General features: G+C 37.3%; 1 protein-coding gene across 1 annotated transcript in view; it reads right to left on the bottom strand.

Annotated features, from left to right (window-relative positions):
- The window catches only part of SKAP1 (src kinase associated phosphoprotein 1), a 380,537-nt gene extending 369,111 nt beyond the window's left edge, over positions 1 to 11,426 (bottom strand). The window contains exon 1 of the mRNA XM_031968654.1: positions 11,181 to 11,426. Coding sequence (XP_031824514.1) covers positions 11,181 to 11,229 — 49 coding nt within the window. The 5' untranslated portion in view covers positions 11,230 to 11,426. The remainder of the gene's footprint in view (positions 1 to 11,180) is intronic.
- Positions 11,427 to 14,887: the final 3,461 nt, after the last annotated feature.

The raw sequence follows: 14,887 nt of genomic DNA, 5'->3' as shown, positions 1-14,887 counted from the left end.
CAAGACATTTACCCATTAATAGATCTCATCTACTTGTGTGAGCTCCCATTCTCTCTCATTTTATACCATGATCCAGATGCTGGCAGTAGCTGAGGGGAGAAAATCCATCCTTCCCCCAATAAACAGCCAAGCTCTAATCCCATAACCTAGATTACTTGAAGGTTACTCTGTGCCCCGAGGCAGGGGCAAGTATACCTAACCTTTTTCATTTTTAGCTGGAGTCAAGTGAGCTACACAGGATGAGCTGACATGGTTGGGTAATGTGACCTGTGCTGCAGATCTCACTACTTTATCTTCCCTCCCAAAACATAATTCTCTTCTTTATCTCCTTATTTCTGCATATAATGCCATTCTCCTTCCAGTCTCCCAAAATCTCAACTGCCTCATTATCTTTGTCTCTTTACTCAACAGAAATGGCTCTCTTCACAATTACTAAGTATTTCCTAACAGCCAAATAAATTGGAGGGCTTTTTTTTTTTTTTTTTTTTTTTGATCCTCTTTCTTCTGGACATAAAGATGCCCTAATCAACACTGTCATGACTCTAAATATCTTCTCCACATAGAATATTCTTCTCCCCTCACTTGATTTGCTGAAAACATTATTAAGTTTCCCACATTAAAAAAACCACTCTAGTCTCTGAAATTTAAAAATCTTCCAAATGAAGTTTCGGTGTCTTTTGAACCCATTTGTTAAAAATACAAAAATGGAATATCTTCTGATTGGCCCCCAAGAACAAATGATTGACATGAGGAAAGATGAGATTTAAACTAGCTAAATTTCAACAGAGAAATCTTCCTATAATTTATGAATAGAATTGAAAATTGAATATGATGAGTCAGTAAGCCCAGCCAATGATGTCATTCTTCCAAATGGATCTATGGATCTCTATAAAGCATTGTTTTCTGCTCTTATATAAAACTAAGCATCTTAGTAAAATTAAGCATCAAAATAAGTTTAGGTTAATACCTTCAATACATTACTGCAAAGTGTTAAATCAAGATTAAAAAAAAAAATACCGAAGCATTTTCAATTATATTGCTTTTGCTAACCACACTATTTTCCTCTCATTTTTTGCGAGGCAAAAAGTTTTTTTGTGTTGTTAATAAATGAAATGCTTTATCTTTATCTCATTCTTTGTTATATCTCATGTCTATTTTGTGTATGTTATAGTGTATGTGTTCTTAATAGAACACATTGTATAATTTGTAAGTAAACATATATTGAGAATACATACTCAAGATGCTTTAATCATTCATTCTTCATGACCTTATTTGGGTTTTAGGGGCAAAAATACTGGAGTGGTTTGCCATTTCCTTCTCCAGTTCATTTTATAGATGAGGAAACTGAGGCAAATAGCATTAAGTGACTTGTCCAGGTTCACATAGTCAGTAAATGTCTGAGGCTGGATTTGAACTTATTGAATCCAGACCTGGCATATCCACTGTGCCACCTAGTTGCTCTGTTTTAATCATAGGAATAAACAATTATTTAAAAGTTAGAGAATATTGATGAATATATACTTCATCATTCACCTTAAGAACATATCTCCTATAAAAGATTCTTGACATTTTGTTATTCAATCAGCCTTGGCTTAAATATTTTCAGGGATGAAAAACTTACCATATTTATATTTGGTTATCCCTAATTATAAATTTCTTCCTCACATCAGTTGGAATAGCACTCTCTGTAACTATAATGCTAGTGCCTTCTCTCTGGTAATGATCTCTCACTTAGCCTTACTATTAACAGTTGTTTGCATGCCATCTCCCCCATTAGTCTCTGATTTCTTTAAGGGTAGGAAATGGTCTTTTGTCTTTTTTTTTTTTTAATCTCCAGTGTTTAGCACACTACCAGGCACATTGTAGATACTTAATAAAATCTTGTTGTCTTGACTTAAACCATTTGCTCTCTCACCAGATCTCCACTATCCTCTACTCAGACAGCTGATTTTTTTGAACCATGTTCAGGATTTTACATTTATCTCAAATAAAATAAATAAGAAGGCCATCTTATTACATTTGGCCAAAACTTCTAATCTATGGAGATCATGAATAGGATTCACATTGCTTATCATCTGTATTATCCAATATCTTTGAAAGTACAAGTCATTTCATAATCAACTTTGGATAGATATTTTATGTATCTAAACACAGTTCTTGACTTGTCATGTCCCTTGCACATGAATTCCTCCTTCCCTTCTTTCCTGGTATAGATTTCTCTCCTTCCATAATAATATCTAGTATTTATATACTTTCAGGTTTGCAAAGCACTTTATAAGTATTTTCTTTTGCCCTCACAACAATCTTGGGAGGTAGGTGTTATTATTCCCATTTTACAGATAAGAAAACTGAGGTAAACTATGCTCCAGTGACTTGTCCAGGGTCACAAAACTAGTAGGTATGTAAGGATGTATCTGAACTCAAATTTTCCTGATTTTGGGTCTAGGGCTCTATTCACCTAGCTGACTCTACCATTACTCTGGATTACCACATCCTACAGCATTCCCCCACCCAACCCTAGATAATAAGTAGGCTAACCTACTAATGATTAGAAAATACTAGAAGACTTAAATGAATTGATGCAAAGTGAAGTGAATAGAACTAGAACACTATATATAGTCATAGCAATATTGTATGATAATCAATTGTGAATGACAGCTATTCTTTTAATACAATGATTCAAGACAATTCTGAAGGATTTATGATGAAAAATGCTAATCACCTCCAGAAAATGAACTGATTGAATTTGAAAATAGATTGAAACATACTTTTTTATTTTCTTTATTATTCTTGGAGGTTTTTTGGTCTACATTTTCTTTTGCAACCTGGCTAGTGTAGAAATGTTTTGCATGACTGCACATTATAATCAATATTAAATTGCTTGCATTTTCAAGGAGGCAGAAGGAGAAGAAGAAAGGGAAAGAACTTAGAATTCAATTTATTAAGTGAATGTAAAATTTTTTGTTTACATGTAATTGAGAAAAATAAAATAAAATGTAAATAAATAGATGAATTAAAAGAAAAAAATAAAGAAAATATCAAAGATTAAAAAGTCACATCACTAATAAATGACATACCATCAGCCTTCACTATATTTCCCTTGCAAGAATTTAAGAATAAACTTAGACTATGGAAATGAGCAATGAGCAACTTAAAGCTTGACAAACCATCTGGTGGAACTATCCAACCTATCCTGCAACACTTACATGCTAGAAAAAACAGGCAATATATTGGAAGCACAGGGAAAACAACATAGAAAGGATAAAATAGCTAAATTTGTAGAGCTTTCCATCTGGTGGTTTCCAAGATGTGAAAAACAAGACCTAGAAATGGAAAGATCCTGTTGTTTTTTTTTTTAAACTCTATAAAGAGGCTAAAATGTCAAATTGACTTCTTTGACAATACTAAAAATAACAATAGCTAGCACTTGTATAGTCTTTTAAGTTTGTAAAGCTCCATACATTTGTTTGTCACTAGAGCTTCATATCAACCCTAAGAGGGGTGCTGTATTAACTAGAATAGTTGCCATTTCCTCCTCTGATTCATTTTATAGATGAGGAAAATGAGACAGAGTTAAATGACTTATCTACATTCACACAGGTAATATCTGGTGTAGATTTGACTTCAAGAAGATGAATCTTCCTGATTCCAGGCCCCTTCCTCTATCCACTGTGCCTCTTAGCTGCCCCACAAGTAAATTTAGAAGATATCTAGTCCATCTTTTATAGATGAAAAATCTGGGACTCAGAAAGGATAAGCAAGCTGCCTAAATAAGAGGATTCAATTCTGTCCTCTAACTCTAGTACTTTCCCTTATACTAGGCTACCTCTGGGTACAAAATCTTGTACTAATTTATCTATGCATATTATTTCTGATCAACAGACTATAAATATAAACCCTTTGAGATAAGGACTGTTTCTTTTCTTTTTTCTTTTTTTTTTTTTTTTGTCTAGGTATACCCAGTACCTATCACTGTACCTTATATGTTGATTGATTAAGAACTTTCTATGTACTAACATACACATTTAAAGGAGAAAAAAAGCATCTCTTTCATGAATCTTTGTAAGCAATAACAATTCACCACCAATAATCAGCAATTCAGAAGACAAGTCAAATATGAGGAAGCAAAAAAGAGCTCTGAGCAGTCAAAATAGATGATACAAAATCTATATGCTAAAATCAGGCAATTTGCTCACAAGAGGGCCCCTCAAAAGCTACTTTCTTTCATTTTACACAAAATTCTAACAGGTTTCTAAGCCCAGGATAGATTCAAAGCAACAAATCAGAAATTGGAATTCTCTCTGGGAAGGGAAAGAAGTTGATGTTATAGGGAAGCAAACTGACAGCTGTGGAATATGGGAGCTTTTAGCAATGTGAGAAACAACTACAGAAAGCACTAAGAAAACCAAACCAAACCAAACAAAACAAAACCCACAAACAACTCAATTCAAAAAGTATAGCAATCTTGGTACTATTTAATTCCCAATGGATCTGTGATCTCAACAGATGTGATTGTTTCCTCCAGTGTTACAGACTGCAACACACCCATGCCTGCCCAACTTGTGTAATTCTTGCCCATGTTTTCCCATAAGTTTGGCAAAGACACCTCGCCAATATGCAAGAGCAACTGTGTCTATGGCAGACATACTCGATGGGCACTGAGAGTATCATGTTTCAGGGCAATACAATTAGTACCATTCATAAGAAAAGACTTAATTCCATTTCTAAATATTCTTCTATGTATGACATTTTAGAAAGTTTTCCATTCAAAATAGCTAAAATATTCCAAGTATGCAGAACAATCATTCCCAAAGGTTTCTAGATAGCTATGGTTTTGCTGTACTGAATCAGATTTTATGGTTGGCTGCATCAACCAATAGAAAACAAGGCTGTAATCTGGAAGGAAATGATTAATAGCTATTTCATTCAAAGATGGTTTAAAGTAAGTAACCATAGGCATTTCAAAGTGACTTAAAACAGAGATTGTTACAACATGTGGCTGGCTGTGTTGATCCTATTTGGACTTTATTTATTTTCTAGTCCAGGCAGGAGGATTTGGATACTTTGCAGGTAACTAGGGCTAACTCTATAGACACTGAGCAATAAACAGGCCCCCATTTTCTTATGAAGGATCCTTACACCCACCCAAAAAAAAAGTTATTATAGTCACCATATTTTACTTCATCTTCAAAGGTCCTTCCAGGAAGATAAAGAAAATACTGGAAGTTTATATCTCTCTATTACAATGATTATGTACACTGACAGCATCCTGTTGTTTGTTTTCCAAGATGCTGTTATCAAAAGCTACAGAAAGATAGCTGACTTCCATCGAAAGAGAAGTTATTTGACAAACAGACCTGAATATTTCCTCCTCTTTCAACAAATCCAGAAAATGCCCTTCATTGTACTTATCTGTAATTTATTTATGTGCTGATAGGCAACCAGTTACTATTTTTATTGGGAGCACTTGACAAGAATCCCTTTGAGGACACTGTTTCCTTGACTATTATTGTTTTGATCTTTGCCAAAACTCCAATAAAGCATTTCCAAACTTTTAAGAAAAATGATGTATTCTGAATCTAAAAAAAATTATGCTTGTGGTTTTTTACAATTCAAAACATTTGCTCAAAATTCCATATATATTTATATTTATATATACATACATATACATGTATAATTCTAAAAGCACATATCTCCATCAGAAAAAAAATTCTTGAGTCAAGCTTTGAATTTATGGCCTATCCTTAAATCATTGCAGGGATACCTATGTTTCAGTTTATAAAACTAGATATTCACTATGGAGATCATATATTCTGTCCCTGCCCTCTCTATTTCCTACTTATATACTCATAATGGGGCTATATATCCCAAAACTTCCACAGAAAGATTATATAATGATCAGGACCTACATAGAATCACAGAACTCAAGGGCTAGAAGGGCCCTCAGAAACAAGACAGAGCAGTAGAAACAGTACCAGGCTTGCAGTGAGGAAGACCTAGATTTAAATCTCACCTTTAGCATGTATTGGCTGTGTGACCATGGGCAAGCTATGTAAGCTATCTGGACCTCAGTTTCTTCATGTGCAAAATGGGAGAAGTTTCAACTAAATGGTAGGCAAGATCCTTTCCACTCTAAATCAATAGTCCTATGATCTTTTGAATTCAAGTGTATCCAGATACACTGTAAAACATACCATGCCTACAGTCTCTCTCATTCCTGTTCATCTTCCACACCGCTATCAAAGTGATCTTCCTAAAAGGCAGCTCTGACCATTTGTTGTTATCATACAGTTGTTTTTCATTTGTATCTGACTCTGTGACCTCATTTGAGGTTTTCCTGGTGAAGATACTGGAGTGGTTTGCCATTTCTTTCTGCAGCTCATTTTACAATTGGGGAAACTGAGGTAAGCAATGACTTGTCCAGGATCACACAGCTAGTGAGATTTGAATTCAGGATGAGGAGTCTTCCTGACTCCAGTCATGGTACCCTAACCTTTGCACCACTTAGCTGCCTATAACATTCCTCTATTAATAAACTTCAGTTGCTCCCTATCAACTCCATAATCAGAACCTGATCCCCTTACCTTTCTAGACTTCTTATACCTCATTGCCCTGCTTCCCCCCAAACCTGCATATATTCTGTGATTCAATGACACTGCTTTATAAACAAACCACTCCATTCTCTCAACATTTTCACTGGTTATCTTTCTCCTCGTCTTCACTTCCTGTCCTCCCTGGCTTCCTTGAAGTCCTAGCTAAAATCCCATCTTCCATGAGAAATTTTTCCCTATCCTCTTTAATCTTCCTTTGGTTGATTACCTCCAATTTGTCCTGTATATATGTTGATTGTATATAATTGTTTGTATGTCTACCCTATTTGATGGTTTTTTTTTTTGGTCTTACTTTATGTCTTGGTTCCATGTCTGACAAAGAGTAGGTACATAATAAAGGCTAGCTGACAGACTGGGACAAATTACTGACTTACTAATAAACACAAGGAAAAGCTTAACAGTCAGATTTTGCTTAAAGACCTCTAGTAAGGGAAGAACGTACTACACTCCTGAGACAGCTTATTCCATTTTTTTTCAGTTTTCTTAAGATGTTTTTCCTTACTTTGAGATATATGATCTGCTCCCTTTCAATTTCTCCTCTTAGTTTTTTCCTGTGGAGTTAAGCAAGCCTAACACCTCTTTCATATAAAAACCCTTCAAATTCTTGAAGATAACTATAATGTTTGATCATAAGATCAAAGATTTAGAGCTAGAAAGAGGTGTTATATGTCACTTAGTCCCATCACCTCATTTTTCTTTCTTTTGTTCTCCCTCTTCTTTTCTCTCTCCCTCTTTTGTGTGTATCTATTTATCCCTCTGTCTCTTTCTGTCTCTCATCTCCCTCTTGTTCCTCCCCCTCTCCCCTTTCTTTCTCTTTCTGTCTTTCCCTTGCACTCCTCCCCCATCTTTCTCCTCTCTTCATTTCCTCTCTCTCTCCTTCCCTTCTTCCCCCTTCCCTATCTCTCTCTCCTTTCTCTCTCCTCTCCCTCCTCCCCTCAACTCTCTATTTTATAGAGCTCCATAATTCATTCCTTACATTCTCAAAGAGTTGCCCATGGCACTAAACAGTTAAGTGGCTTGCCCATGAATACACAGCCACTGAATGTTACAGGTAGCACTTGAACTGAGGTCTGCCTGAGTCCTAAGCCAATTCTCTATTAGTTATGCCATTTTGCCTCATTTTCCATTTGAAGAACAAGAGGTAAAAACAAAGTCATGCTTAAGAATCAATCAACAAACATATCTTAAAGACTTAGGCTCTGAGGTAGGGGCTATAAACACAATCATTTAAACTTGCAAGGACCTAGAATTATAATCATTATCTTATCAAAGGCCTTTTAAAACTGTGGCACCCCAAACAGCACATAATATTTCATATGGGGCCTGATTAATACAAGAGTAGTGGGACATATTCTCTAATTGTGAACAATAAATTCTAAAGAAGAAAGCCCCGAAAACAGCAACTACTAGAAGAGCTACTATATTTCTATGCTCTAACAAATTTTTGAGCATCACGAAGAGATTATTTTACTGACTCACATCTGGAGGGAAAGGGAAGGGAAATAAGCATTTATGTAATGCCTATGTGTCAGACTCTGTGTCAAGAACTTTTTATAGATAATACCTCATTTGATACTCAAAAAAACAAACAAACCTGAGAAGTAGGTGTAATTATTATCCCCATTTTATAGTTGAAGAAACTGAAGTAAATAAAGGTTAAGTAACTGGACCAATGCTACACAACTAGCAGGCTACATTTGAATTTAGGTCTTTCTGACTCAAGGCCCAGCACTATCCACTTTACCATCCAGCTGCCTGATATTGCTATAAGCATGAAAAACCACACAAATGACAGATTCCTAATCCATTCACTAAAGAAATCTTTACTTATATTTGTTCCTCACTTCCTATTCCTTGAGATAAATGGGTTCCTAAATGTAAACTTTTCAGAAAACATTCTTAACAAATATGTTAACTAAGTGAATTCCTTAAATTTTAACCTCAGACTCCACCTTATATACTAGGAGGCCCAAGCACTGTACAGATTGTTAAGACACAGCAAGTTTGATACAGAAGTATGTGACATGCAATTAATCTCCATTCATAGCCTGCTATACTTGTCAGCAAACAAAGGCCCTGCTTTAGAAGGAGATCTGAAGACTTCAATTAAAAACAGTCAGCTAACAAGAAAATAATCTAAGTTAAAGGAAGGTGGCAGGTGCAGAAATGAGTTGTTTACCGAAGTGTCAGTTCCAAACAATAAAATGCCGGCATATCAAAAATGCTGAAGGGGTAGCTTTCAATGAAAAAGCCACTGAAAACAAATAGGAGTTTTGCTCTAGGCCTGCCTTCATCAGAGCAAAGAAGCAGAAGAATTTAGAGAAGTCTGTCATATATAGTCATGTATTTGTGTGTGTATATATATATACATATATATAGTATGTGTATGTGATGGTTATATAGTGTGTGTATATATATATATATATATATATATATATATATATATGTGGCTCTATATAAATTGTGTATGTGGTATATATATAGCATATTTTTGGTATATATATTTATGTGGTATGTATATATGATGAATATATAATATGTATATAGGTAATATATGTGTATATATATTGTGTATATGCATTGAGTATATATGGTGTATGTATATATATATGCACACACATATGTGGTACAAATATAGTGTGTGCATATATACAAATATATATATTGTTTGTATACATATATATGTTGTATATGTATGTGAAATGCTAATTTAAAAAAAAACTCACAAGGTTGGGGAGAGTTCAATTCAAGTCAATCCCACAAACTTTTATTAAGTATCATGTGCTCGGTGCTATACTAAATAATTAGAATAGAAAAACAAAAATTAAACAGTCCCTGCCCTCAAGAAGCTTACGATTTCAGGGAGGAGGGAAATATAATGTGCACATAAGTAAGAAATTAAAAAGCATTTCCAAGAGATAAAGGGTTCTAATAACTAGGAGAATCAGGATAAAATCTCCATTAAGAGGTAGTATCTGCACTTGGTTTTGAAGAAACTAGGTTTTCTATGAAATGGGGCAAAAAAGAGAATGCAATGCAGACTTAAGAGATCTAGGAAGAAACTGAGCTCCTCAACTGTGTACTCTAAGCAAAAAAAGCCAAAGGAATTCTTAGTTTGTACTTAAAAACTTAATACTGTGGAACAAGAAGTCAAGAAGCAAAAGGTGAGAAGGAAATACTCTAAGGTCCCTTCTGACCTGTTGTTCAGTGTATGAACAGCTTCTGATACCTATAGCCAAAGTTTATGGAAGTTATAATTAAAATGGATTCTGAGTGTCTCAACCTCAAAGCAACATCTGGCTGATAAAGAATGATCAGCAATATCTATACAGAAACAAGTCAGAAATGAAAACTATTGCTGAGAATGATGTCAAATATAATCTTTTTTTCTTCATTTAATAAAAAGGAAACAAAGGCTTACAAAGAGAAATTCATTTCCTTGCTAAAAGTCACAAAGGCAGTATATACCAAACCTGGATTTTAACTCAGATCATGGGGTTTGTTCAGAACTGCAACCCCCTATTTTAAACAAAAAACTTGAGGCCTATATGAATATTAAGTGTCAGAGGTAGTATTGGAACTCAGATCCTTTGCCCAAGATTGCATCATGAGCAGAGCTGGAGCTAGAAAACAGGTCTCCTAAATCCAAGGCCTGTGTTCCTTCCACAGTACCACTACCAGGAGGTTAAGGGAAATAAGAAATAAATTATTTCAAGTGGAAATAGAGAAACATACCATGTATCCCAAAGCATGCTACTGTTAATAACTATTGTTAAGTATGAGTAGTCTGGTAAAGAGATACTTAATGAAGCACAGACTCCATGACTCTGCCCTCAAAAGCCATGTAAAGGAACAAAAGAAAAGTTTTAATCACTTTTGAGTTTCTAAGTGGAGTTCTAATCTAAAAAGTGCCATTTGCCTGAGCTCACTTCTACCAACTGCCAGCTGGTGAAGTCTGTTTTAGGGCTGGGAACTTTAAAAAGTTTCAATGTGGTCTTAACTTTTAAAAGGGGAAGGGACAGTCCTCTATCTTGAGGATGCTTTTTCAGGAAGATGCAAGACTGATGATCAGCAGGACCTCTTGAGAAAGAATGGGTCACTTGCTCTTAAGGGATCACTCGATCACAGATTTGTGTCTGGAATAAACTTGAGAGGCAACAGAACCCAAAGTTCTAGTTTCAAGATGGGGAAAATGAGGCCCAGTCTAGAGTCCCGCTGGCTGTGGCTAACTATCCGAGTAGGATGGTTGAGTCCTTCAGGTTCAGCAGACTTACCAGAAACCAGGACTGTCCCCCCACCCTCATCCCCAGACCTTTGCACAGACAGGGCTACAGACTCCCAGCGACCTCTCACAGACCCATTTTAAGCCGCAAGGTGAGAATGGGCTGAGGGTCTTGATAGGAAGTGAGGGGAGAAGTCCATACTTGGACCAGTAGAAGCCCACTCAAAGGGGACCGCCTACCCCCATCCTCCCCAAGGCCTCATTTCCTTTCTTAACCTCAGCGCCTCTAAACTTTCTGCAACCGGGGTGGGGGCAGGGAGGGTATCAGAGGTGGTTCCGGACTTTACCTTCCAAGAGCCAACGGATGTCCTCGGGGAGGGTGACAGCAGCCTGCATTTGGAGGGGACTGGAGAGAGGCTGGGGCGCGGGTGAGGGTTGAAGGGGCTGAGGACCTTGGCCAAAAGAAGGAAGGTGAGATGTGTGCTTGGAAAGGGGAAGGACGGCGGTGGAGCCGGCTGGTGAGGCACCTGCTGCCGGGTCAGGGGAGGGCTGGGGCTCCGGTCGCTGCTGGGGCTGCCGCTACAGCCGAGGATGCTGCCTCCGGGAGAATGGGGCGGGGCGCACGCGAGGGGACGACTCAGGAAACGGCGCGCGCTGCAGGGCGCGTGGGGAGGACGGGAGGAGCAAGAAGGTGCAGCGCCCCAAGGGCTAAGCTGCTGGGGTGGGAGGGACACCTCCCTCCAACACAAACACACGGTCAGAGCTTAGGGTTAGAACTGGGGATGCTAGAGCATCCTACGCTCTGCCAACACCCGATCCTTTCCTGTTCTGCATGGGCAAGATACTGGAGAGGTAGGGGGAAGGGAAAACCTCCTTGGGCTTTTTAAAGATCCAAATCCATATTTTTTCTAGCCTGGCATTGGCATCTAGCCGTGGCTTTTAGCATTCTTGAAGGCCTCATCCAATTTTTCAATGAAACTCGAGCCTTTGGAAAGAAACAACCATATAGCCCACATCTACCACATAGCCCACTTACATCCCATATGACACACGGAGTGGGTTTGCCTATAAGTAGGGCAAGCTGGGACAGAAAGCTGAACAGAAGAGGACACAGAGGAAGGAGAGGTCTGGAATTAAGTATGGAAGTCACACAGTTATACATATGACTTCAAACTATTTAATTATTTGGGATCCCCGCAGTTCACTCATCTCGGATAAATTCTAATGCTTAATGGAGATGCAAGGCAAGTTCTCATAAATAAGTCATCTCAAATCCAGCAAGATCAGGGGCCCAAAGAGGTAGCAGGAAATACGGGGAATCAAAGGCAATTGACTTCCTGCTGTCCCTAACAAACATTACCTGGCATAAATCTTGTGTTTATTTATCTATATACTTATTTTAAATCCCACAACTCTCTCAACTATAAGCTTCTTGAGAGCAAGCACTATTCTCTAGCTCTTAGCACAATAACTGCTTTCCATTGCTCAAGCATTTATTAAGCATGTATTTCAGTTTTCTGAACTCAAAATAGTTACATTGCCTTGACTTTGGGGTACAAAGATCTTATCTCAACAGACTGGATAAATTCCCAGAATGCTTCAGTACTGAACAGTCTCTGAGGCCTCAAGCCACAGAAAAAATGCCCAACTTTCCCAACTTTTACAAATGCTTAATTGAACTATGCATAAAAATGCTCCAGTTTTTTTTTTTTTTCTAAAGAGCCAAGATGTCACTGAATTGTACAGTCCTCGGGCCAACACATTGTTACCTCTTTACATTTGAGAAGATAGTTGCATTAAAATAATGATTATTCATTTCCAATGGAGCAGTAATGAACTGAACCAGCTACGCCCAGAGAAAGAACTCTGGGAGATGACTAAATACCATTACATTGAATTCCCAATCCCTATATTTTTGCCCACCTGCATTTTTGATTTCCTTCACAAGCCAATTGTACAATATTTTAGAGTCTGATTCTTTTTGTACAGCAAAATAACGGTTTGGTCATGTATACTTATTGTGTATCTAATTTATATTTTAATATATTTAACATCTACTGGTCATCCTGCCATCTGGGGGAGGGGGTAGAGGGGTAAGAGGGGAAAAATTGGAACAAGAGGTTTGGCAATTGTTAATGCTGTAAAGTTACCCATACATATAACCTGCAAATAAAAGGCTATTAAATAAAAAAATAATAAAATAAAATAAATAAAAAAACAAAATAATGATTATTTTTCCCCATCAATGTAAAGAATTACCAATGTAAAATCCCCCTCCACTGATGCAGGTCAGCAATGTTTCTGTCACTTATGATTTTTTGAACACTGCTTAAGAGTAACAGGGAAGGGGGGAAATGAGTGACTTTTCCATGAAAATGCTGTCGCTAACATTTACATAGTCTTTTAAAGTTTGCAAAGCTGGGTTCAAATTATGATTATGATACTACTCATGTGAACTTTGGACAAGTCACTTAACCTCTCTGTGCTTCAGTTTATTTATCTGTAAAAATGGCATGAGTAGACTAGAAGGTCTTTAAGGTTCCTTCTATACTAAATATGTGATTCTGTGATGTATCTTATTTGAAGAGTTATTATCTGCATTTTACAGACAAGAAAACTGCGTCTTGGAGAAATGAGATTCCTTGTCCATGGTCTCATAACTAGTGTCAGCAGAAAGATTGGAAACTTAGACTTCCTAATTCTGAGTCCATAAAACACCTACTACTTTATAAAATCACCTGATGGTCAATCTCCTGAGAAACCTCTCCACATTTAGGGAGGCCAGTCTTTGAGCAACAACAGTGCAGTCAATGTTGGTTTACTCTAAGGCTTTCTTTCTTGATGAGACTAGTCAGAACTTATATTTCACCAGCATAGTCTTCAAGAACACAACATCTCTGTGCTCCAAATCACATCCCTAAGACTTATAAATTACAGAAAAATGTCATTATTATTCTACCCACAGCAACTCACCTCTTCTCTCTGTCCCCTTCTATTTGCTTGTTTCCCTTTTTGTGGTGAATGAGAGCGAAAGGCTCAACACTCCTTGTTTTCTACTAAGATACTTTGGTGCATGTATAAAGTGACATGTATGAAGTGAGATTCTTCTGAACCTTGCTATGGAGTATAATTATACTCATGAAAACTGCAGAAATACAGGGTATACCAAGTGGGCAATAGGGAAATTGGAAATCTCATGGCTGTTGTTCAGTAATATCTGACTCTCCATGATCTCATTGGATATGCTATTTTGCTGGCAAAGATGCAAAGTGGTTTATCATTTCCTTCTCCAGTGAATTTCCAGGCAAAGTAGACAGAGATTAAATTATTTGCCCAGGATCACACAGCTAGTAAGCATCTTAGATTAGATTTGAATTCAGGTCTTCCTGACTCCAAGCCCAGCCTTCTATCCACTGAGCCACCTAATTGCCTCCTGGGAGTCTGATAAGGTAGATTAACTAATATATTCTGTTACCGGGACCCAACCTTTCTATAGGGGAACAGTTGATTCAGAGAACAGAATGGAGATTCTTTGTAAGCAATTTCTTTCTTTTTTCCTCTTTTTTGGTCTTTTTATCCCCTGGTGCCAAGCAAAGTGTCTTGCACATGGTAGATGCTAACAAATGTTTGCTAAATTTATTGAAGAAAAAAAGAATAAAAGAATCACATCGCCTAGGTGCTTGACATCCTTTCTTCTTGGCTGAATCTACAGTCTTGGAGAGACAGAGGCAGTGAGAGGTGTTGCAGGTGACTGGCAGATTCCAATACAGTATTGTCATGTTGCATCAAGGTCCCTTCACTACAGATGGAAACCTGCCTCCCTACATCAGAACAACCCCACTTTAATCATCTTAGGACCCAAGTTCAGCAGCCAACCTCACTCCTAATGACATTCTGTTAAATGGACAAATTCCTTTGAAGCCTTGTCCTACTTTGAAATCCAATTTCACAGAAAGCCAAATCTGATTGGGGGTCGTCATGGAAACCACACTGAGGAGCCTTCAAGGAGCTGGAGAGAGGCAAAGCAAAATGTGATAGTTGAGTCCTTTACTCT

This window comes from Sarcophilus harrisii, chromosome 4 (assembly GCF_902635505.1).
Source record: "Sarcophilus harrisii chromosome 4, mSarHar1.11, whole genome shotgun sequence".
NCBI lineage: Eukaryota > Metazoa > Chordata > Mammalia > Dasyuromorphia > Dasyuridae > Sarcophilus > Sarcophilus harrisii.
This window is presented reverse-complemented; position numbering and strand designations above follow the sequence as displayed.